The 22,563-nt window shown below is 38.3% G+C and overlaps 2 protein-coding genes across 5 annotated transcripts in view; one reads left to right on the top strand and one right to left on the bottom strand.

Moving 5' to 3' along the window:
• Positions 1–22,563, top strand: part of LOC130438705 (double C2-like domain-containing protein alpha) — a 56,655-nt gene that overhangs the window by 1,949 nt on the left and 32,143 nt on the right. The window contains exon 1 of one of the 2 annotated variants that reach the window (XM_056770790.1): positions 19,818–19,885. The exons of the other annotated variant lie outside the window; for it this stretch is intronic. The gene's annotated coding sequence lies outside the window, so the exon portion shown is untranslated. Of the gene's footprint in view, positions 1–19,817; positions 19,886–22,563 lie in introns of those variants that run through there. 2 annotated transcript variants of the gene reach the window in all.
• Positions 1,169–11,343, bottom strand: adprh (ADP-ribosylarginine hydrolase). Of its 3 annotated transcripts, none has more exons than XM_056770793.1 (8): positions 11,130–11,343; positions 10,581–10,695; positions 7,848–7,975; positions 7,671–7,769; positions 6,514–6,619; positions 6,169–6,435; positions 5,448–5,662; positions 1,169–2,072 (listed from the first exon to the last, which is right to left on the bottom strand). In XM_056770793.1, the coding sequence occupies exons 2-8, from the start codon at positions 10,640–10,642 to the stop codon at positions 1,924–1,926; spliced, it is 1,026 nt and encodes a 341-aa protein (XP_056626771.1). In that variant the 5' UTR covers positions 10,643–10,695; positions 11,130–11,343; the 3' UTR covers positions 1,169–1,923. The 3 variants fall into 3 exon arrangements, with proteins under 3 accessions (XP_056626771.1, XP_056626770.1, XP_056626772.1); XM_056770792.1 differs by having other exon boundaries at positions 7,848–7,956; XM_056770794.1 differs by lacking the exon at positions 11,130–11,343 and having other exon boundaries at positions 7,848–8,041; positions 10,581–10,639.

The raw sequence follows: 22,563 nt of genomic DNA, 5'->3' as shown, positions 1-22,563 counted from the left end.
CAAAAGGTTCATTCAGCATTGCTCGCTAGTGACACCTAGCTGTCATGCAAGAAACAGCAGACAAACATTTTTTTTAGCTTATGACCTCATCAGACATTTGTCCATATCCTGTGTGTCAAATAAAATATGTCTTTCTCTGAGTGACTTTACTTTTAAAGTCTCTCTCTCGCTCTCTCTCTCTCTCACACACACACAGTTAATGAATTATTCTATTGTTTGGATGGTGACAGTTTCAAAAGGGAAAGTGAGACTGTGTTGAGTTCAGTGTATATGGGGGAGGGAGTATAATAATGCATATTACAACATAATACGTGTCGGGAATTGTTCATAGTTTTAGTGTAGTGCTTATGGAACTGGGATGATAATGGAGCAAACTGCAACACAGCATTTTTTAACAGTGTTGGGCTGGCCGATGGTCACCTGATAATAGTGTTACAACGTCAAATACTCTATTATATCCAGATTTGGCGATCCATCTGAAGTTGACTAATGAGCAGCTTCTTGCATCATGATTATATATGCCCGTCCAAAAAAGTCACACAATCTAATATTTTGTTGGACTTCCTTTAGTCTGCCGTGCCAGGGAAGACAAAATCCATTAATGGAATAACCTGGTCATTCAGTATATTCAGGTAGTCAGCAGACCTCATTCTTTTGGCACATAAAGCTGCTGAACCTAGACCGTCTGAGTTACTGCAGCAACCTCAGATCATAGCACTGCCCAGGTGGTGACTTTTTTTGGACGGGCAGTGTAATTCATCATCAAACACAGCAATTATGCATGTGTTATGGAGACCAGCTAGTGTAAGCTGTGCAGGTAAACCTCATTCTCTGACTTCAAGAGGTTCTCTAGTGATGTAGTGGCCTTCTTTTTAGAGTGCCTGCTTCCCATACTGGATTTATCACTATTTCTATTCCCGCTCAGAGCAGGTTTAGATAGGACCGTTTGCACATCTCTGCAAAATTTGTTTATGTATTAATTTTGCCACATGTGCAAACACAAAACATTACTCAAAAACTTTTAAAGAAAAGGTGAGTCAAAATTAAAAAAATATCAAATGCAAAGGTAGGGAACATAAAATGTAGTAATATAGAGGTAGGAATAATACATTCATGTCAGCCATTTATGTGTACGTACTAAATTAAAATATTCATCTTATACAGAAACATTTTACTGGTAACAATGACACTTTTTTACTGGCCTCAAGTTTGCTGGCACTGTGACTAGCCCTTTTACATTATATATAATCTGCTTCATATATAATATATGACATTTTAAACATTTTAGCTAAACATTAGGCTCAGGAACAAGCATGATGAATATTTATTCCTGTGGCAATCTGCCATTCCCAAACTACATGCCTACCATTAACTTTATAATAATGCAGTAAACACACAAAGAGAAAAAGAACTTCCAACAATTGTAGCATGTTTAAGATTTGTTAATTTGAATTATAACTGGGCAATCATTGAAATCCATCTAACATGTATTTTAAGATAAAGTTTTACAGTAAACTTTGACAAATTAGATGTAAAGAAGGGTTTATGCAGAATACTAGTATACGGCGACACCTATATTTTCTACTGAATTAGCAGAATCGAAACCAAAACAAACACATTAAAGCTAAAAAGAAATCATTATTTGAAGGTATGCCAGCATATTTCATTTCAGGGCTATCCAAAGTAAGGCCATAAAATAATGTCATACATACTAATATTAATTTGTCATTAGTTGAGTCATACATACTGTATATCTGCATACGAGTCTAATGTAAATGTTCTTCATTATGAGTCTTTTAAGCAAAGCGTATTCTTTCAAAAGATAACAATATCTGGGAATCAGTTGGTGAAAGTGATTATTGTACTTTTTGGCTTGTTTCTCTCATATTCTCATGTGTTTTCCTTTGTGAGTTTGCCTCTGTATCAGTGAGAAAGAGCATAAAGTTTTTCAGCTGTGCTTTCCAGGCGGCCTCTGTACTCCAGGTTTTTATAGTTACACTCGGGCACTCCCTCTGTCCCATACAGCAGACCCCAACAGCAGCAGGCGATCACTGCAGTACTGTCACTGTCTCCTATAAGCAAAAATCAACAGGCAAAATATTGATTTCAGAACAATGCAGTGTTTGTACCAGAGGTGGAAAAAGTAAAAAAAATATACTCAAATACAAATAGTACTACTTTGATGAAATTGTACTTGAGTACAACGAAAAATCTACTCAAGTAAAAGTAAAAAGTGAAATTTACTCAAAGTTTAAGTTACTTAGTTACTTTTTAAAAGCGAGTGGGGACCTCTCCTTTTTTTGCAACACCAATAAAGGTCATCAAAGTGCCTAATTTTATATGTTAAAACCATTTACAAGTGCACTGCAACAAATAAAGAATTGTTTATCTTGTTTTGCAGAATGTCAGAAAATCATATAGCAGAAATATTAACTAAACGATTATTTAATCAATATACATTTTCTTCAGAAGCAAAATAGAGCCTTAAAAAAGATTTTAAGCCTTGGTTTCTGTTAAACTTCAGGTTGCTTTCGAACACTAAGTTTCTTTCTGTGTTTTGGATCACCATTTAAATCGAATCATAATAGGTTGGTTGTTGTGAAAGAATTCTTCTGCAGATCTGGGTGCACAAAGACAAGACACAGAGCTTTGTGCTCATTTATTCTAGGGAAGAAACGTCTTTATAGTGCACAATAAGACACCTGTTATAACCAAATAAGGTATAGAAACTATACGGAAGACACATCTTTATATAGTGCACAATAAGACACCTGTTCTCACCAAATAAGGCATAGAAACTGTATGGAACAAAATGTGTAGGGTCTGTTTATAACCTTACAAACAACATGACAAAGAATTTCGGCCCCCTTCTCTACATGGCCTTGCATGTCAGGAATTTGCAGACTGAACCCAGACACAGACAGCAGTTAAAGGATTAACAAAAACATTTATATTATATAAAACACAAAACAAAAACCCACGTTGGTGCAAAAAACTAACTAAATCAAATCTCAAAACAAAAACACTTCCCACGAGGGGCAAAACAAAGAAAGTCCAAAATGACTAAATAGATAGACTAAATAGAATAAATAGTCAAAAAACACAGCAGGCAAGACATGAATATGGAAACTAGACTCTGGGAAATACTCACAGGGACTGACACACTCAAAGTCACAAAAAGAACCTGCACGGCACAGTGAAAACTGGGGCTAAAAATAGGGGAACACTTATAAGGGATTTTTGGTTAAAGACTGGTTAATTGCAGCAATTTGAACTAAAACACAGACAGAGACGCTGTGTTTTGTTTATGTTCAGAGCTTCACAGAGCGCTCTTGCGGTGTGTGGCCATGTTTACTTACTTTTAAGAGCCTCGATAGCATTGCTTATGAAGCATAAACATTATATAGTTAATAAAGTGAACAGTTGTGCATAGTTTTTTTGCCTTATTAAATGTGTCGATGTGTAGGTTTATTTTAGGCTTGTCATTGTTTGCTGTTCTTTTCAACAATATGATCTGGCAGAACGGTTCTTTTTACGGCAGGGCTGGTGAGGGTTTTCAAAACGCATGAAATAGCAAGTATATTCATTTGACTTTGTTGCCACGGGCTTACAGATGAGAGACATATGATGCATGTTTAAATATGTAATTTGAGCAGAAGTTGTTCTGTTCGGTTCTATACACACTTGCGTATATGTGGTGCAGACACATTAGTGAACCGTGAGTCTAAAAAAAGGAGATTTAACACTTAAAATAAAGCATTATGCACCAATGTTATTTTGACTTTTACTAAACTGACCAAACTTCTTATGAGTTACCAATTAAACAAGTGTACGAGCATTATTTACACAAATGTTATTTATCTTTACCTCTACATTTTTGCGCATACAGCCCTTGAGGGTGATTTCATCTTTTTTAATTTAGATTATTTTGACAAACAACACAGAAAATATTGTGGGTACAGTCCTACATGAGAAAATGGATGCGTGTGGTGAATATATTAAAAAAAGCTGTAATTTCATGTGCTCTTGGGGGCCCCCTAGTGACGGCGTTGACCTAAACAGCTGCTTGGTTCTCTTATAGCAGGGGTGTACAAAGTCAGTCCAGGAGGGCCTTAAAAATAAGGATTTCTATAAAATGCTAGTTTGCACAGTGTCCATAATCCTGTCTTGAAGCTGAAATGGTTGCTTCAATAGGGTTTTACTTCATAGTCTTTAGCAGTCACAGAGTTCGATGGGGTTTCAACTTTAGGACAAGTGCTCCACCGAAGTCTAACTTCGACATAAAAACTCTCTTGCATATCATTCACTGGAGTACTTCACGGTCACGTTTTTTCCCTTGCAATGTTTTCATTTTTTACTCAATAACGGATGTGATTTTAAATATAACGAAGTACAATACATCACACAAATCATGCTTAAGAACAAGTCAAATCACACATTTTAAAAGCTACTTAAAGAAGTACAAGTACACAAAAAACTACTCAACACAGTAACGCAAGTAAATGTAATTTGTTACTTTCCACCTCTGGTTCACGCACATACATAATTTACGTAATACATTTTTGTTCTTCATATTAGCTTTTATGTGCTTTCGGGAGAACTATTGAAATATTTATGATATTGTCCTTTTTTTTATTTTGGAACTTGACAATGCCTGTCCCCCATTCACCTTTCATTGTATGGAAATATATTCTTTCCAACATTATACAAAAATTAGCAATGTAAGCATTTGAAATTGATAGCAAAATTGTCTGTATGAGATAACTAATCCAAAAGAGGATATGCAACTTGATTTATTCGTTAGAAGCTATTTCTTGTGTCAAAAGGCATAAAAAAGGTTTCAGAATATACGGATTAAAAATAATTTGCCTGTAGCAAAATCTAACATACAGTAGTGAGGTCTCAAAAGATTTTTAAAGTGTATTATTATGTACAGTATGTGTCCCTGGATAAAAAAGTCTTAAATTTTTTAGTAATAGCCAAAATTACAATGTTTGGGTCAAAATTATAGATTTTTATTTAATGGCAAAGATCATTAAGATATTAAGTAAAGATATTTTCAATAATAATTTTCTACCGTAAACAAATCAAAACTTAATTTTTGTGAGTGGATGGCTGCTACAGCGCCTCTGATGAACAACTTCGAACGCAATCTTCTCTGTATTTTGATTATTTTTTTACCCTCAGATTCCAATGTTTTAAACGGGTGTATCTCCTCCAGATATTATCCAGTCCTAACAACGCATACATCAATGGAACGCTTCTTTATTCAGCTTTCAGAAAACATCTAAAGTCCGTAAGACTGGTTTTGTTATCCAGGGTCACATAGTTAACATACAATTGCAACAAAACGTTTGTGAGACCTTGGTCACAAATACAGTCTTCTATCTGGAAACCTTTTAACTGCAGGTAAAGATTCAAGAAAAATGAACTGATTGCCAACTGACCTCCATGTAATCCTGCTCGACTCATGAGTTCCTCCCAGTTTGACCCAGCCCCCAAAAGGGCATCCAGAGCTATCATTGGAGCGTCATGGCCGCTCCGACCGGCCCACCCTGATAGGCTAAAGCTTTTGTAAGCATCATCTCGTTCAGCTGGCCCATACTGGTCCGGCAAGTTAACTGGCCCAATTCCAGAAGACAGTCCCCTGAGATCTAAGTACCTTAATGGATAAGAAAAAATAATTATTTTTACATTAGTTTTTCATAGGCATATCATTTTTTTATATAGTTAGAGAAGATACAAGTGTTTTATTTTATGTACTGTACTGCTGTAATATGTGTTTTGTATTCATTTTATGCTTAAAATATTGATGATCAACAATTTTGTCCAACTTTCACTTTCAGTGTATTGACCTACAAGCTGAAGCTAAAGGAGTCAGGGCTACATGTGAATTTTTATGCACATAGCACTGGTGCTACAAACGTTTAATGTCTTAAAAGCTGTAGGACAGGTTTAAAATATAAAAAAAGACACAAGGGAAGGACATCACATAAATAGGCAGGTTACTGATGAGTAATAAGTAAGATCATTTGAGCCAAAACTGGTCATGACCATTTCGGATTAAACATCCAATTTAGTTCAAATCTAGAAAGAAAGGCATCTAGCCCCCTAAATGGTTCTATTACATTAGTAATAGTCAAACACTGCCTTAGTTTGGTTTCTCACCATTTCCATTTCTCAATAAAGTAGTCCCAGTCTCTCTGAGTCTCAGTAACAGCATAACCTGTAGACTGCACAAATGTCTTTGCTATAGGACAAGCCTCTTCCAGCAAACCCAAACCCCATGTCACGACTGGTCTCCGCTGGACCGCGTAGGCGACAAACAAGGCTGAAGCCACAGCGCCGAGAAATCCGGTTGGATGAGGATGCGTCATTCTTCCAGTCTCCACAGCAACTGCAACCAGTGAGGACAGTTGCTCAGGACGAGGATATCTGTGCAGTAAATACACTTAGCTGCAATACTACCACCAATATCTTTAATAATACAAAAATCACAAGTGTGACCTTCACCTAAGGCCGATGCACATGGACCTCATCGCTGCCCCACAACCAGTGCCTTCTGGATTGTAGAGAATCCTGTAACCTCCTTCAATGCCTGGCCGCAACTGAGAAATACCTTCAAGGAGAAAAAGCAGATGAAACAGAATGCATTTTTTAGAGACCAATGCCCTTTTATATTTTAATAATTATCTGTGACGCTATAAAAAATCCGGAAAATCTGTATTTTATGCAATTTATGTATTTTTTATGATGTCATGATATGATAAAGGTGATTTCAGGATGATATGGGATAGTGTTCTAGGACTCAAGACCAGGCTCCAGACTAACTTTTGTACTTTAGCTGTACCTCACTAAAAATATTGGGGGGGGCAAGCAGAAAATATACTGTAGGGGCAAACCTTAAACTTCGATCAAGTGATTGATTTTCACCTAGTTTTTGTTGTTTCTTTTACAATATCGATAGGAGGTTTTTTGCATTACCGTCACTTTAAAAGCAAAATCTCAATTCTTTCATCTGATATCACAATACAATTTACATCTTTTCTTAATTTCAATGCAGATTTTTGCTTGTGAGCAAAAGTTCTGAAAACCAGACAGTTAACTGTTATAAAACAACCGTTTATTTTCAGAACATGACAAACACAAATCTTTATAAATTTCTTTGTTCTGATTAACATATTTGGAAGAATCCTTATAACTGTTATGCTCATTTTCTCTACTCCACTCTACGCCTGTCAGCCACTGACTTTAATTAGCCTGGACGCTAAGCCTTCCAGAAGCCCAGTGTGCATTCATGCACAGCATTACTTGTACATGAGCATACATCATTTTGAACATTTATTAAACTTTTGTTAAAGTTTTATAGCGACAATAATTATATAGCAATAATTATTGTTATCGTTTTGATCATTTATTAATAGAACCAATTTTCTATTAGCCTCAAAGTTTGTAAGAATGATCAAAAATGCTGGCATGGTTGGCAAGTTTAAAAAAAAATGTTGGCAGAGAAAGAGTTAATGACACGTCAAGGTTCAGATCAAAAGATAACTATGGTATTTATGCTTTACAAAAAAATACTGACTCAAGGTAAAAATACTTTAACCTTAAAAAGGTGTGAACTTAAAATAATTATGATCAATAAATAACCACAATGTGAGGTCTTTTACCCAGAATGCTAGATGGTCCAGGCTTTCTTCCTTCCATGTCCTTCATTCCCTCTACATAACCAAAGGCAACCTCGTGCAGTAGCTCCTCACCTTCTTTTCCTGAAATAAGTAATTTCAAAATATTTAAAATCATAATTATTCTGAGGCCCTTAGACCCCTCCATGTTGATGGACCAACCTGTTGCTAGAGCCTCAGCAGTTGCTAAGTGAAGTACTGTGTCATCACTCACAGGCCATTCAGGAAGTTGAGCATAGATGTTTTCTAGCCCTCCGAGCTCTTGCAGTTCCTGGATGAATGGATGACTGCTGAGGTTAACCAGCATTAAGGTTTAATATGAAGTCAGCTGTAATTAATTCATCCTCTGTCAATTCCTGAAGTAACATGTTAGAGTTTTAAAACAAACAAGACATATTTACATATTACATGTTCACATGGTAAGGTATTTATTGTTCGGTTCGGTTAGATGTGAGGGCAGGGTTCATGCCATGGCACAAGCAATGCTACAGAACACTAGAATTGTTTTTACTTAATAATAACAGCAACAACAACAACAATTTAACTTATTTCCTTGAACTGACTATAGTTTTATATATTTTTGAGACCAGCAAGCCTCAGTAAAAAAAATGAAATAAATGACACTAATGTTCACTTAAACTTGTCAGTGATATGCTCTAATCTGCGCATGGAAAAGCTGACGCATAGAGGCAGGGTTTCACGCTACACCATGGGTGTTTTGCGTTCGTATCGAGGGAGGTTTATGATCATTCGGTTCGGTTCGAATATAGTTACACCCCTACATGCTTGTGTTTCCTTTTGCAGCGCCCAGCCGTGCACTGCCTATTTGTGATGACGCGCGGCACTGCTGATCATCCGGTGTGCACTGTTGTCTGCAAGTTTCACAACATAATGAGCAGTTTTAAGATTATATTCTTATCACATGTAGAGGGCAATCTCAATTTATATTTGACAGTTTGTCAAATTAATAAACTTTGTATACAGCACACCTCAAAACCCCCCAGAGAGCTCTGCCACATAACAAATCCCAATTAAATCCCTGCTAGTGCCTGATATTTTATTTTAGGTCCACCTCGGCTAAGGTATCAAGCCAGCCATAACGATACAAAAATGTGACACGTAAAAACACTGCACTGATTGGTAATCATCATTACCAGCACCATTAGGTTTGTGAAATGAGAATACATTATTCTGACCAATATTACGTATTAAAATGCATACAATGCAAACAAAATTGATGAAAAAAGTTAAAAATGATGAGTTAAAAAGGCTTCGTGATATCTTACATAGACTCACATATTTACATCTAATATAAGGCACTCACTGATTTTGTTGGGAACCTCTGTATTTCTAAAAGTTCTAAAAGTCTAAAAATGTTTTCTTAAAAAACCAGCAGTGGTGCTCACCAGCCTCGTGCCGTAGTAGTGTAGCATGCCAAGTTGATGCTTTCTCTGCAGACTGCTTCAGTCAGGGGCGGGTTTTCGCAAAGTAAAGTTATATAGTAGCAGAGTTACTGCAAGGGATTGTCAGTGCTGAAAATCTGGTCTTTTTAGCAATGGCAGACACACAGAGAGCACAAGCCCGTTGACGCTCTTGCTGTGCTTTGATGTGCTGATCGGTCCGCGCAGCCCCCTCCTTTAAATCCTGCCTTTGATGTTGTGAAAAACTTGTTTATTATATCACAATATTATCGCATTGGTAAGCTTAGGGATGCACCGATACCAGTATCGGTATCAGGCCCGATGTGAAGCTCATGTTTTCGTACTCGTAGTGAGTCACACCGATACCAAAGACCGATATCTCATACAGCCCTATGATTGCGGGAAACGCAGATGGAATCAAGCAAACCAGACATAAAAACAGAATGCGCTGTATGACAAGGAATGGCACGGAATCTTACTGATGTATTATTTCCTAACAAGAAATTAGCGCTTAAGAGCTAACAGCTAACTTTAAACGTAAGGGCAAACGAAATATTCAGATCCTGTTTGAATATGTATTCTGCTTTCTTTTGATGACTGTGTGTGAAAGAGTAATTGCGTGTACTGGACGCGTGACGCTTGTGGAGCTTTCAGCTCAGAGGACACAAACAAATAAACAAACACCATTTGCTGTAGTCAAACAAAAAAAAACGGTTAACTTGAACAAGTTATAACACACTCACATTCCCTAGTAAACATTTTACAATAAACGCTGCAATATTTCATGAAAAAATTGTAATTGTAACTTTAAAACCTTTTAACTATCGGAGCCCCGTTTTGAGCCTATACATGAAAACGCATATTGGAACTAAAATGGCGGTAACTCATGAATTCTTTGGAATACAGACTTACGGTTGGTCTCGTTTGAAAAAAGTAGCTGATCATTGTTTATTTTTAAAGGTATGTTGTTAGGTTTATTGTAAAAAATAAAAGTTTTTGTTTTTCTTTGATTAAAAAATACATTAAAAAAATACAGGTCGCAAAAGGATAACAAAAAACTCAGCACACTCTTTATAAAAAAGAATCAATTACTCTCCCTACATAAATTATATTAAAAAACACCAAAGAAATCGGTATTCTTAGACCTTTCCCATGATATATAGTTTGTCACGATTCGATTAGAAATTAGATCCACAATATTGACGAAAACTTAGTTAGACAGTTAACAGGCTCCTGAAGCTTAGATGTAGAGTTACATTCAAACTTTTTAAGGAAGCAACAAAATATTTTCACTTGGAAAAAAATGTAAATATGTAATTTTGATGATCAAAGAATAGTTTTAAGGGATACAATTATTGACTGCATTGGGACTTTAAACATTTAGCCCAAGCACGACAGTACATTCATAACAAGTGTCAAAAAAACCTTGGTTAAAGAGAAATATGTTTGATGCTGTAATAGATATCTGTTATACCTGATGAATGGCAGGACCAGATTGGTTGTATTCCCACAACTGATTTCTGTAACCAATCGCATCTCCTACCCCACTGAGCAGCATGCCTGCTTTGTAATGCTCAACAGATGCAAGACTGCAAGAAAAAAATATGTATGCGTATTAACAACATTCATATGGGCACATTCTAAATATTTCAGCAGTTGAGTATATAGGCTAAAGTACAGATGTTGTTTTATACCCAAATTTCTCAGTGGTGATTGTAGCAATTTTTTAATTATGTAGCAAGGAAACATCTTTGATTAGGCAATGTTGTAGTTGTGACCTGCTGGCAATATTCCCGTAAATGAACATTTTGTTAGTGGTTATATGAGTTTGCTTCTATTGGCTGCTAAGTGCACAATGTCTATGGACTTGTCGTGCGCTAAACATCACAAAATATTCACTTTTTAAAGTACTTAGTGCATGCATTTGCATACTGCACCCAACGTTTAGTTCTCAATACTTGATATTATGTTGAAAGTTGAGGAATAACAGCAGTCGGCAGCGCATGTGACAGTAATAACTCACCGGTCCATAAGCGGATCTCACACCGAGTTCAGTGACTCGTTATTGGCGGACAATGCTGTCAAACGCCGCGGATAAAAACATTTAAACCTCTGACGCTTAATTTACGAGTCTAAGATAGTTCTTGAATTGAATTAACGTAACTTAACTTAAAGAGCTGGAAAGGAGTTTATGTATTCCTTTCCTAATAGGGTTGGGGGTAGGCTGTTATAGTAAATCACCATGAGAGAACCATGACACCAATGGGGCGGAACACTGAGTGTGAATTGTCATTGGACAGAAAACGGTATTCTCTTTCTTTCTACATCAGAACTTTCATTCTTTCTTAATTTCTATCTATCTATCTATCTATCTATCTATCTATCTATCTATCTATCTATCTATCTATCTATCTATCTATCTATCTATCCTTATTTCTATCTTTGCTTTATTTTAAATTACAAAACTCATTATGTAATGCAATAGGCCTATATAAAAAAATGTTTGAGGTCATAATCAGTATTTTTGTCATTGCACACGGGTCAAAAAGGTTTATTTCTCTCTTGATGTTTATGCTTTAATGATACAACGAGACTACGGCTCTATACATAATAACGTCAATAAGTAAACAAGCACTAAAGATTAACATTATAATATCTTATATAAGCTGAAGCAAAAGTAAAATGTGACTAAGAGAAAGAGACATGGGCCTGTAAAGAAATATTACACACAAACAATGTCCTTTGTCTTAAATGGTTAGATATTTTATATTCAAAATCTATAAATTCAAAGTAATCAAGACAAAAATGTTTAGAAACTTGACAAATACTGATATTGACTAACAGAAACCCTTAGTAATTGCAATGTAGACCTGTAGATGGCGCAGTTTCTCACACTCAGGATGTCTTACAGCACTGACAGCACTTTTGAGATATAATGCAAAATTAATTGTAATGGTAAAATTATTTCTAAATATTTTAATTGTGATATGACTGAAATTTAAATTCACTGCTGACATCTTATGGATTTCCTGCTTAAGTTGCATTCAGCTTGCTCACTGCGAGCATTAAAACATTTACTTTATGCATTACTTAAATTAGGGAGACGATCTAATCCAAGACTTTGAATTATTTTAAAATTATTTTACAATTTTCAAAGTTAATTATTACTTAGTTCATTTTCATAGTTTCTCAAAATGAACACTTTACAATGTTTTATACAATTAATTGCATAAAAATATTACAATGTTACATTTACAGCTCTAATGAATTGAAAGTAAAAAACTGTGTCCTCTTGAGAAATTGTATATTATTTGTATGTCACTTTGCAGAAGACTGTCATGTTGTGTGTGTGGGTAGGGTAAACCCTACTGTATGGGGACAAAATATCCCCATAAAGATGGCAAGATCCAAAGTCCTTGTGGGGACATTTTTTGGTCCCCAAGAGGATACAAGCTTCTAAACATACAAAATAACTTTTGACGAAAATCTACAATAGCAGAAAGTTTTGTGTGATTGTTAGGTTTAGGCGTAGGGTTAAGGGTAGGCAATACGATATACAGTCTGTACAGTATAAAAACCATTGCATCTATGGAATGTCCCCATAAAACATTGAAACCCAACATAGGTGAGAGTTTGTGTGTTTGTGTGTGTGTGACATGTGTGTGAACCCTTGAGCAATATTGTGGTTGGTAACATTTTATGTGTTTATTCAATGTGTGTCAAGTGCATTAAAGTAAGATGGTGTAAAACTGCCTCCAGCTGTGCTGTCAGAGCATATTTTTGTCACTGAAGATGACTGTTTAGCTGCATTCATTTTCCAAAACACAGTAAATATTGTTGCTTGAGTTCATCATAGACTACACAAGCTGTTTTTGCACAGATTTGCTGACATGAATTGCTGTTTAAATCACAAAAAAAATTATTATTAATTTACTGTTAAATATTGAACAGGGGTCAGTGAGGTGAGCAAAAAACATTTTCTCCCAAACGGAAAAAGGCTTACTAAGCTTTGCTTCCCTTAGCTAGTCTGTTTGATAAAAATCTACGGAGCATGAAGTTAATAATTAAATCAGTATTTGTGCAGCCGTGACTGCGAGAAAGTAATGCAATGTAATAATGCAAGCAGGTTATAACTATATTATAAATCATGAAAATATACTGTTATAAAGGCAAAAGCACTGGAAATTCAACCTAATAAACAATTGATAATTTATATAAAGGGATGGCTCTCCAAGAAATACAATTTCTGTCATCATTTAGTCATCTTCAAGTTGTTCCAAATCTGTATACATTTCTTTGTTCTGATGAACACATAGGAAGACTTTATAAATTTTATCACAATCCTGTGTAAATATCTATATTTTTTTCCTGATATTGGAATATACATTGCCTTATTGAGATTTCTGTACTTGTTTTTTTTTTCAAAATGTTAAACAGGCTTTTTAGGCGTAATACATACTTGTGTCCCAGATTACAAAGTGAATTGTCTCAGAAGATCAGTGTCAGGAAGATTTATTTTTGACAAAAAAACATATTAGGTGTGGCATGTCTCCTCTGGGTATAATATCTACATTCATTTTCTGGTGTGGTTAGAAAAAATCTTAGGGATTTCAGAAAAATCTAATGTGCTGATCTAATGTGATGGATAGATATCGAAATAAATGGCAGAAGTCAAAATTGCAGAAAATGTCTCAGATAACCCGAATTCACCCTATTCAGTCTATTGTATTTGAGGAGTTTTGTGTATTTGTGCAGCAGAGAAGAGCGTCCTACCCATTACATTTATAGACTGATGCACTTCACCTATACTGCTTTACTGTGGGAAAATATGGTTAAACATTAATTGTTGCGTTTATATTCTGGTCTTATTTGCTCGCCTGTATGGAGTGTGCTTTATTACAGTTTGCACTGGATTTTGTCTTTTAATTTTTGTGTTTTGATGTGTAAAGTCTCATGTACCGCACTTTCTTTTTTATTGGTTATAATAAGCAAACGCACACAGAATACAAAACTTTATTTGTTGCGTTTATATTCTGGCCTCATCTCTTTACCTGTGCTTACTTTAGTATGTTTTACAAGGTATGTAGGAATATTGGTATTTTAATATCACTGTCTTAAAGAGATTTTTATTGTTTTCTTTTACTGCATTTATAATGTTATAATGCATTTACTGCTTAAGATACGGTTGTTTTAATAACGGACAACCAGTGTTGGGCAAGTTACTCTGGAAATGTAATTAAATTACTGATTACTGATTACTCCTTTTAAAAGTAATCAAATTTTTGGTCTGATTACTTTATTTCTAAAGTAATTGGTTTCATTACTAGTTACATTATTAATGATACCCACCATCCCTCAAAAAACTAAATAACCTCTTCAGCCATCTCATTACTAAACTTTATTGGGAAGTGCACCCTCTATCTCTGTCAGAGAGCCAACACAGACACCACCAGCTTCACCCACAGCAATCAACAGATCTCGCTCACCTGAGTACTGATCACACACCTGCCACGAATCACCTACCCCACACTATAAAATCACACTCCCCCGGTTCACTCACTGTCTGGTCTCAAACTTACAATGAGATTCAACCCTACCGCAGTATCTCCTGAAGATTCACCAAGAACTTTGGACTCCACTTAACCTTTGTGTGTGTCTTCGACTCCTGGCTCTCCTGTTTCCCGTCTACTCCAGTGGACTGAACAAACTACTCATAATCAGATAAGACTCATAGACTTTCCTAGCTCAAGCCCTCGTCTCCACTGTATTTGCTTTACCCATATTCATATCCCGTGTCTGCCTGCTGACAGAAGACCAGACACTTTAAAACCATTTGGAGATGGAGCGCTCCGCTTCCCCGACGGATAATCCATACGAGGGGTTGGTCAGCGCCCTTCGTGCAGCTTTGTCTCCGGATCCTCACCAACAATCTGCCTCTGCCAGTCCCATGGCCCTTCCCCCCAGCTATTCGGGTGAGGCGGTAGGATGTAGCGGTTTTCTGCTTCAAGTTTCCCTATACATCGAGATGCACTCTCAAAAATTCACCACCGAACGAGCTAAAGTGGCATTTCTCATTTCCCTCCTCTCCGGAAGAGTTTCTCTGGGCTCAAACCCTTTGGATCGAACAATCCCCCCTGATTAACTCTTTTTCCAACTTCTCGTCCCACTTCCAGGAAGTGTTCGGTCTCACTACCGGGGACCTGGCTGTCTCCGACCAGTTCTTCCGCCTATGTCAAGGAAATTCTTCGGCGAGTGACTACACTCTACAGTTCCGCACGCTAGCGGCTACTAGCGGATGGAATGAGGCTGCACTGATGACAGCTTATCACCAAGGTTTGAATTCCCAACTCCGTAAAAAATTAGTCATCTACTTTAACAGCTTTGGTCTTGAGAACTTCATGCAGAAAACTGTGAAAATCGCTCAGTTACTCACTGCATGCCAACCGGAAGAAACCGCTCGTTCACCGCTCTCACCCGAAGCCTGTCCATCAGTACCAGAGCCCATGCAGGTTAATACCCACAGGCTCTCTCCCCAGGAACGAGCACTCCGTCTGACCCAGGGCCGGTGCCTGTATTGCGGGGCACCAGATCAGGGCATGCCCAATCCGTCCTCCACATCCTGTAGTGAGTACCATTCCCCGTTCTCCTGCCATTTCTAAATTAACCCTTCTAGAAATTCAATAACCATTCCCCATTCGGTTGTTGCAGGACGGCCCTCCTCGACTCGGGCTCCTCAGGCAACTTCATCTCCCCGTCGTTATTAAAATGACTAGAGTTACCGTTTCTACCTCATGCGGAATTAAAGGTAGAAACCATCCAGGGAAAACCGCTTGGACGAGGTAGAGTGAAATATCAATCACCACCCATCACCCTACGTGTCGGTTGTTTGCACAGAGAACAGATCTCCTTCCTGGTACTGGAGTAACCCACTGTAGACGTCATCCTGTAATGCCCATGGCTCGCTCAACACTCTCCGGAAGTCAGATGGGAGTCCAGCGAGATTCTGCGGTGGAGTCCAGCCTGCCTTCGACAGTGTATTTCCTCGGTTCCCAAACCTCTGGTTAGTCACTCCCTAGTCCAGGTACATTCCACCCCTGTGGAGAGTCCTGATCCACCGTCAGATCTCGACATCCCATCTGACTATGTGGAGTTCCAGGATGTTTTCAGCAAACAGGCAGCCACCCTCTTACACCCACATCGGTCATGGGACTGTGCCATTGACCTGCTGCCTGGGCCTACGCCGCCTAAAGGACGTGTGCATCATCTGTCCATCCCGGAGCGCAAGGCAATGGAGGATTACATCGAAGAGGCTCTATGCCAGAACTTCATTCAATCTTCTACCTCACCCGCTTCCCGCTACCCCAGTTCCTCGGGTACATCGTCAGCGCAGAGGGCATTCATATGGACCAGGGGAAGATCCAAGCCATCCAGAACTGGCTACTTCCTCAAACAGTAAAGGAACTTCAATGTTTCCTAGGGTTTTCAAACTTCTATCGCAGATTCATTAAGGGCTTCAGTTTCATGTCCTCTCCTCTCACCTCCCTGCTCCGTCGTAAACCCAAGTCACTGTCTTGGAACCCCGAAGCTCGAGCTGTGTTCGAAGAGTTAAAGAGATCCTTCGGCACTGCTCCCGTGCTCACCCATCCAAACCCAGATCTCCCCTTCCTGGTGGAAGTGGATACCTCCACTACCGGCGCAGGAGCGGTGCTATCCCAACGCCACGGAGATCCTCCTCAACTCCATCCTTGTGCCTTCTTCTCCAAGAAGCTGTCCCCGGCAGAGCGGAATTATGACATCGGCAACCGGGAGCTACTGGCGATAAAGTTGGCACTGGAAGAGTGGAGGAATTGGCTGGAGGGAGCTAATCACCCGTTCTCTGTCATCACCGACCATAAGAACCTGGAATACCGTACCGCCAAAAGACTGAACCCTCGCCAAGCCCGCTGGTCTTCTTCACCCGTTTCCACTTCACCATCACCTATAGGCCCGGAGACAAGAACATAAAAGCAGATTCCCTCCCCAGAATCCACGCTCCCGAGGAATCCGCCACACCAGAACCCATCCTCCCTCCAGCCATACTTGTCAGCCCTATCCAATGGGACCTGGATGACCAAATACAGGCCGCCACAGTTGCCGAACCCGCTCTGCCAGGAGGCCCAGAGGGTAAGGTCTACGTTCCAACCAACCTACATAGGGACCTTCTGGGCTCAGCGCAGGATGGACGGCCGGCTGGAATGCCGGGCTAAACAAGAGCTGGAGGGGCGGCCTGGCAGCGCTCTCTGATGGCTGCCGAGCAGCGCTAGGTGCCGGTTGCTGGACCGGGCTTGGTGCTGGTTGCTGGACCGGGTGTGGTGCCGGTTGCTGGACCGGGCGTGGTGCCGGTTGCTGGACCGGGCTTGGTGCCGGTTGCTGGACTGGGCTTGGTGCCGGTTGCTGGACCGGGCTTTGTTTTCCGGTTGCTGGACCGGGCTTGGTGCCGTTTGCTGGAAGGAATCTGCAGCCGGACTGGCCGCTCGGACCGTCACCTCCCAATGGCAACTTTTTATTAGCACCTATTTTATTATTGCTCCTGTATGACATATCGCTTATCGCTCCCTGCATTCTCTCACTGTGTTCCAACGGGGATATATCGCCCTCTAAAGGGCCCTTCGGATTGAAAACAATCTTGGCCGCCATACTGAAGGGTCGTTCCAAACCGAAGTGCTCATAACTGGCAACTTCCAAGGACCCTTCAGAATGAAGGGTACAACTGATCGTCACTTTGTGGTTCCCATGATTTTTTGCGTGGGGACGCCGCCTTCTTATGGGCGCAGGATGATGATGCAGAACGGCACTTCAACAAACAGTTGTTTGGTCCCCTACACCCTTTATCCCTTCAAAGCTTTCACTCCGGAGGGTAAACCATTTGAAGGGCTTAAGGAATAGGGATGAGCCCTTTGAAATGGAACGCAGGGTGAGTAAGTCGCTTTGGATAAAAGGCTGAAGGCTGTCCAAATTCGAAGGCTTCTTTTTTCCCAGGTTGAGGAGGATAGAATAATTGGACCCTTCACAGGCTTGGCTATCCCGTGATTCATTGTGCGCCAGTAAGGGCTGGATATATCCGTAATAAGTAACGTCAATATAAGAAATACAACTCATATAATGTGCAACAATATAATATAATACAAAAGAAACCGGGTGCCATTATCTGAAATTATCAAGGGATGCCAAAGACTGGAAGACATGGTCCATAATTAATTTGGCAGTCTCAATCTATCCACAATGACTATGAGCTACAGTGGGATATGAGTATACAAGTGATAAAATCAATGGAGAGGTGGGATCAGGGCCCATGGTGTATAGAAAGGGGGTGCAATATTCCTTGAGGTATAAGTGCTGAGGGACCTTGCTTTGATTAAATGTGGGGCAGGTATTAATGAATGTCGGGACATCCTCCTTAATGGTCGGCCACTAAAACCGCACCAGGGTGACAGGTGAGTCGTGAAGAGTGTCCCCACTGCAGTACCTGGGAGCGGACAGCTTTGGGGACAAACAGATGGTTGATAAACCCTCCTCCTAGATTGGGTTCTTGGGCTTAAGCTAGCCTAACAGTATCCCTCAGATTTAATCCTCACCCTCACTTAATGGGAGCTATAGTCTTGGAACTGGGAACAATGGGCTTGATGGAGAAAAAAAGCTGATCCTGATTGGTCCTCTTGTGTGCATTCAAAGTACTGTTTGACTTGCAGATTGAACCTTATAGAACCAAACTATAATTCAAGTTTGTAAATATAACTTATTTTTTTGCTGATATCAGGCTTAGGGCCCTACACTTAAATTTTGATTTTAATGTATTAGTCAGAGTACAATCGTAACAACAACCATTTTTCTCTGAATGCTAATTGTGCAAATTCCCATCACTTCCCCTGATGGTATGTATATAGATACTTATGTGTATGTGCCTTCTCAATTTCATACTGCTTTTAAAGGTATTCTGTGTGTGTTCAAATGTATTCTCTTTTTGGTTTTGGATTTTCTTGTACAGCTGCTTTGACGCACTGCAAATTGTAAAACTTATTATAAAATCAAATTGACTTGAGCTATTGTTGGCAAAAGCTTTTCTAGATGTCCCAAAAATTGCCATCAAGAAACTGAAAAAAATTACAGCCCTAACTTCTTATTCAAAATGTGTTTCTGAATATTTTAGTAGAATGTATGACAGAATGACAGAAGACACAAAAGCAATTGTTAAAGACACACCTACTGACACGCTGAATATGCCTATACAACAGAAAACAATAAAGGGGCAAACAGCTGAATTGAGCTGTCGAACAAATGCTAGGAATAGCACACTGTTGTCTGTTAGGGACTGACAAGTCACCTATAATTAGAGAGGCTGAGAGAGAGAGAGAGTGAGAGAGAGAGAGTGAGAGAGAGCTTTTTTGCATGCACGTGGTGTCAATTTTAAAATCATGAACAAATGTTCTAAACTATCTTCAGCTCCATCCTATAAAGGCTCACATTTTATAAAGAATATAAATGGCTTTTGTCTCCGTCCACTTGAACATGCTCATGACTTCTATATCTCTCTGTTTAGAAATGGATAAAGACTAGAGGTCTCCCTCTCCCTATCTGCTCTTCCTCACACACAGACACACACTCTCTCTCTCTTTATTCCCTTCACTGTTTCTCATTCTTTATCTATTTCTCTCTCTCTCTCTGGTGGTCTTTTCTCCACAGCGTTGTGTGACGTCTCTCCTGTGAATTTCTGTTTTTCTTTTGTCAACGCATATCATTGAGGTAAGATGTTTTATATTATACAGGATCACTCATATTGCCTTTTCTTCATCTTTTTCATAATTTTTTATCTATAATGCTTTATACATTTTATGTAATATTATTTATTCTTAAGGCTTGTATTTTTACACGTGACTTATTATGTTGCTTGTTATTTTTTACTGTTTGTTTTTAGTTTTAGTTCTTTATTTTCACATGTGTACATATTTTCATGCTAGCGTGCTAATGTTCATGGTATATTAGCCAGTTTTTTATTCTTTTTTATTCTCTTCTTGGTCAACCTGTTTTTAATGACCATCACACTGACTTCAAAAGAAGGGGAATCATCCAAAACAAATACACACATTATCAGGTTACTGTTGTTTTTTCAATTGATATTTCCTGAGTATAAATTAAATCTTTTTAAAATCCCTAAATTTCGAATCTATGGTCCCTGTCATGGAAGAAAAATCATAGATAAATAATAACATCACAGGATGACTGGAAATGATAGAGGGGTTATAAGAGTGTCTATGAGTGATGGGTGTAATTAGAAAGGAAAGCAGGGGTTTATGTAGGGGGAGGGTTATTTGTCATATGTTGCTGTTTTGTGATCAACATGTTTTTGCCTGCTTTTTCTGGAAGAAGTATTATATAAAACTGTTCTTTTAGGCTCTTAAAGTCTGTCTGGATCTTTTTCTTTCATCCTTTTTTCTATATAGAAAATTTATATCAGTACTTAGTAAGTAATAAATATTATTTGTATAATTTACAATTAAACATTATTTATACATCTTTTAAATTTACATTGAAAAAAATCCTGTCCTATAGTAATATTCATAGAAATTACAAAAATAACAAGATGCTTCACAAAATGTACTTTCTAGTGGAAGAAGAAGTCATAAGAACCTTTTGGTACATGATTCTTCTAGAACCAAAAATGGTTCTTCTTTGCCATCACTGTGAAGAACCTTTTGAGGCACCTTTTTGAGAGTGTAGGTGTTCTACAGTTTATATTAAAGTAATGCGAATTTTGGGGGAGAAATGTTAAATGAGAAAAAAATATATAGTTAATAAAATATATGCTTTTTTAAATAAATGAATTTGACATTGATGTCTGAATTAAAGGATTGGCCAATGTTGCGATTATGATGCATCTTACATGTTACGGTTGCAGTGCTCTTTCCACTTTAATGCAATGAGTCATCCACAGTTGGGCTTAGCAGTAAATGAAAGTGTTAATTTAACACTGGTGATGAGTTAATATTGTTGAAACTGATGTATATTACACTTACATTCAGCTACTTTGTTTAATATACAGGTATGGTACAATTTTACATTGTACTTTACATTATATATTTGCAATTATGTTGGTCAGTAAGGAGAAGTTTATTGGTAAGCTTTATTGTTAAATGCAACTGATATTTCTGGGTCACCATTGACTACCAAAGTAGAATTTTTTTATTGTTCTATTTTGAAGAATTTAGAAAAACAAACTGTTCTAGGGCACATTTGACTACCATTTTTGACTACCCCAGAAATCTCAGTTGCCAACTGTCAAGGTGCAGACAGAACCCAAGCAGCAGTGAAGGGGCTAACGAAAACGAGACTTTAACTATAACAAATAAAAGACCCATAATGGGGATAATACCAACACAACACGAACTAGGAACACGGAAACAAAAAAAAAGATAAACTAAATACAAATAACAACACAACATTTTACAAAAAGGGCAAGGCAAACAAACAAACAAACAACAAACAAACAAACAATATGCAGTGCGAACATGAAAGCACTCAAAATTAACGAGCACAGAACAGCAGACACAAGGGCACAGGGAGCTAAATCAAGAGGGAACAGGTGTAGGACATGAACTAATCAATTATCAATAATGAGGGAACGAGAGGATGCGCATGACATGCCAATACAAACAATGCCATGTCTTTCTCCCACAAAACATGATTCTGCCACCAGACTGAGAAAACCATGACTAGGAAATGCAGAATCATGACAGCCAGCATTCTAAAACATTCTAAAGATCTTATTTGAGGTTGATTAATTCATGACAGAATTTTCATTTATTGATGGAGTATCCATTTATTTCTAGGTTAAGAACAGTAATAATTCTTTAAGACAGACTATCTTTATTATTACTAATACTATGCAGTAATTTTCAAGTCAAACCTGGGCCTAATTCAAAACAGTGACATAATTAGGTGTATTTTAGGCATAGGAGGGTTTTTTGACATTAACATGTTGGCACTAAGCAAATGCTTCTATCCAAGCAACTGACAGGGAAGATAAAGGAAACAATAAAGCAATTTGTCGATAGGAGGCAAAAGTGCTAATACCAAGATACTTGTTTTCACAAAGCCGGAACAACACCCATTGAAAGAGAGAGAGAGGGTGTGTTAGTCAACAATTACCAGCCAACTCTTAACAGAAGATATCTTTTTTAAGTTGTTCTTTGAATTTTGAGAGAGATGTGGTTGACTGGACTGCATTTGGAAGATTGTTCCACCAAGAAAGTGCAGGAGAATGAGCAAGAAAGTGTTTAGTGCCCTTTTGTGAGGGTGTTACCAGACGCTGTCCATTCACTGAGCGAAAGGCTCTGGACAGGGTGTAAGGGTGTACTCATACTAAGCAACGTGCACGAGCACAATTCAGGGCCTGGACAAGGAGTTTTGCGGCATAGTCAGTA

The sequence above is a fragment of the Triplophysa dalaica genome, chromosome 17 (assembly GCF_015846415.1).
Source record: "Triplophysa dalaica isolate WHDGS20190420 chromosome 17, ASM1584641v1, whole genome shotgun sequence".
NCBI lineage: Eukaryota > Metazoa > Chordata > Actinopteri > Cypriniformes > Nemacheilidae > Triplophysa > Triplophysa dalaica.
This window is presented reverse-complemented; position numbering and strand designations above follow the sequence as displayed.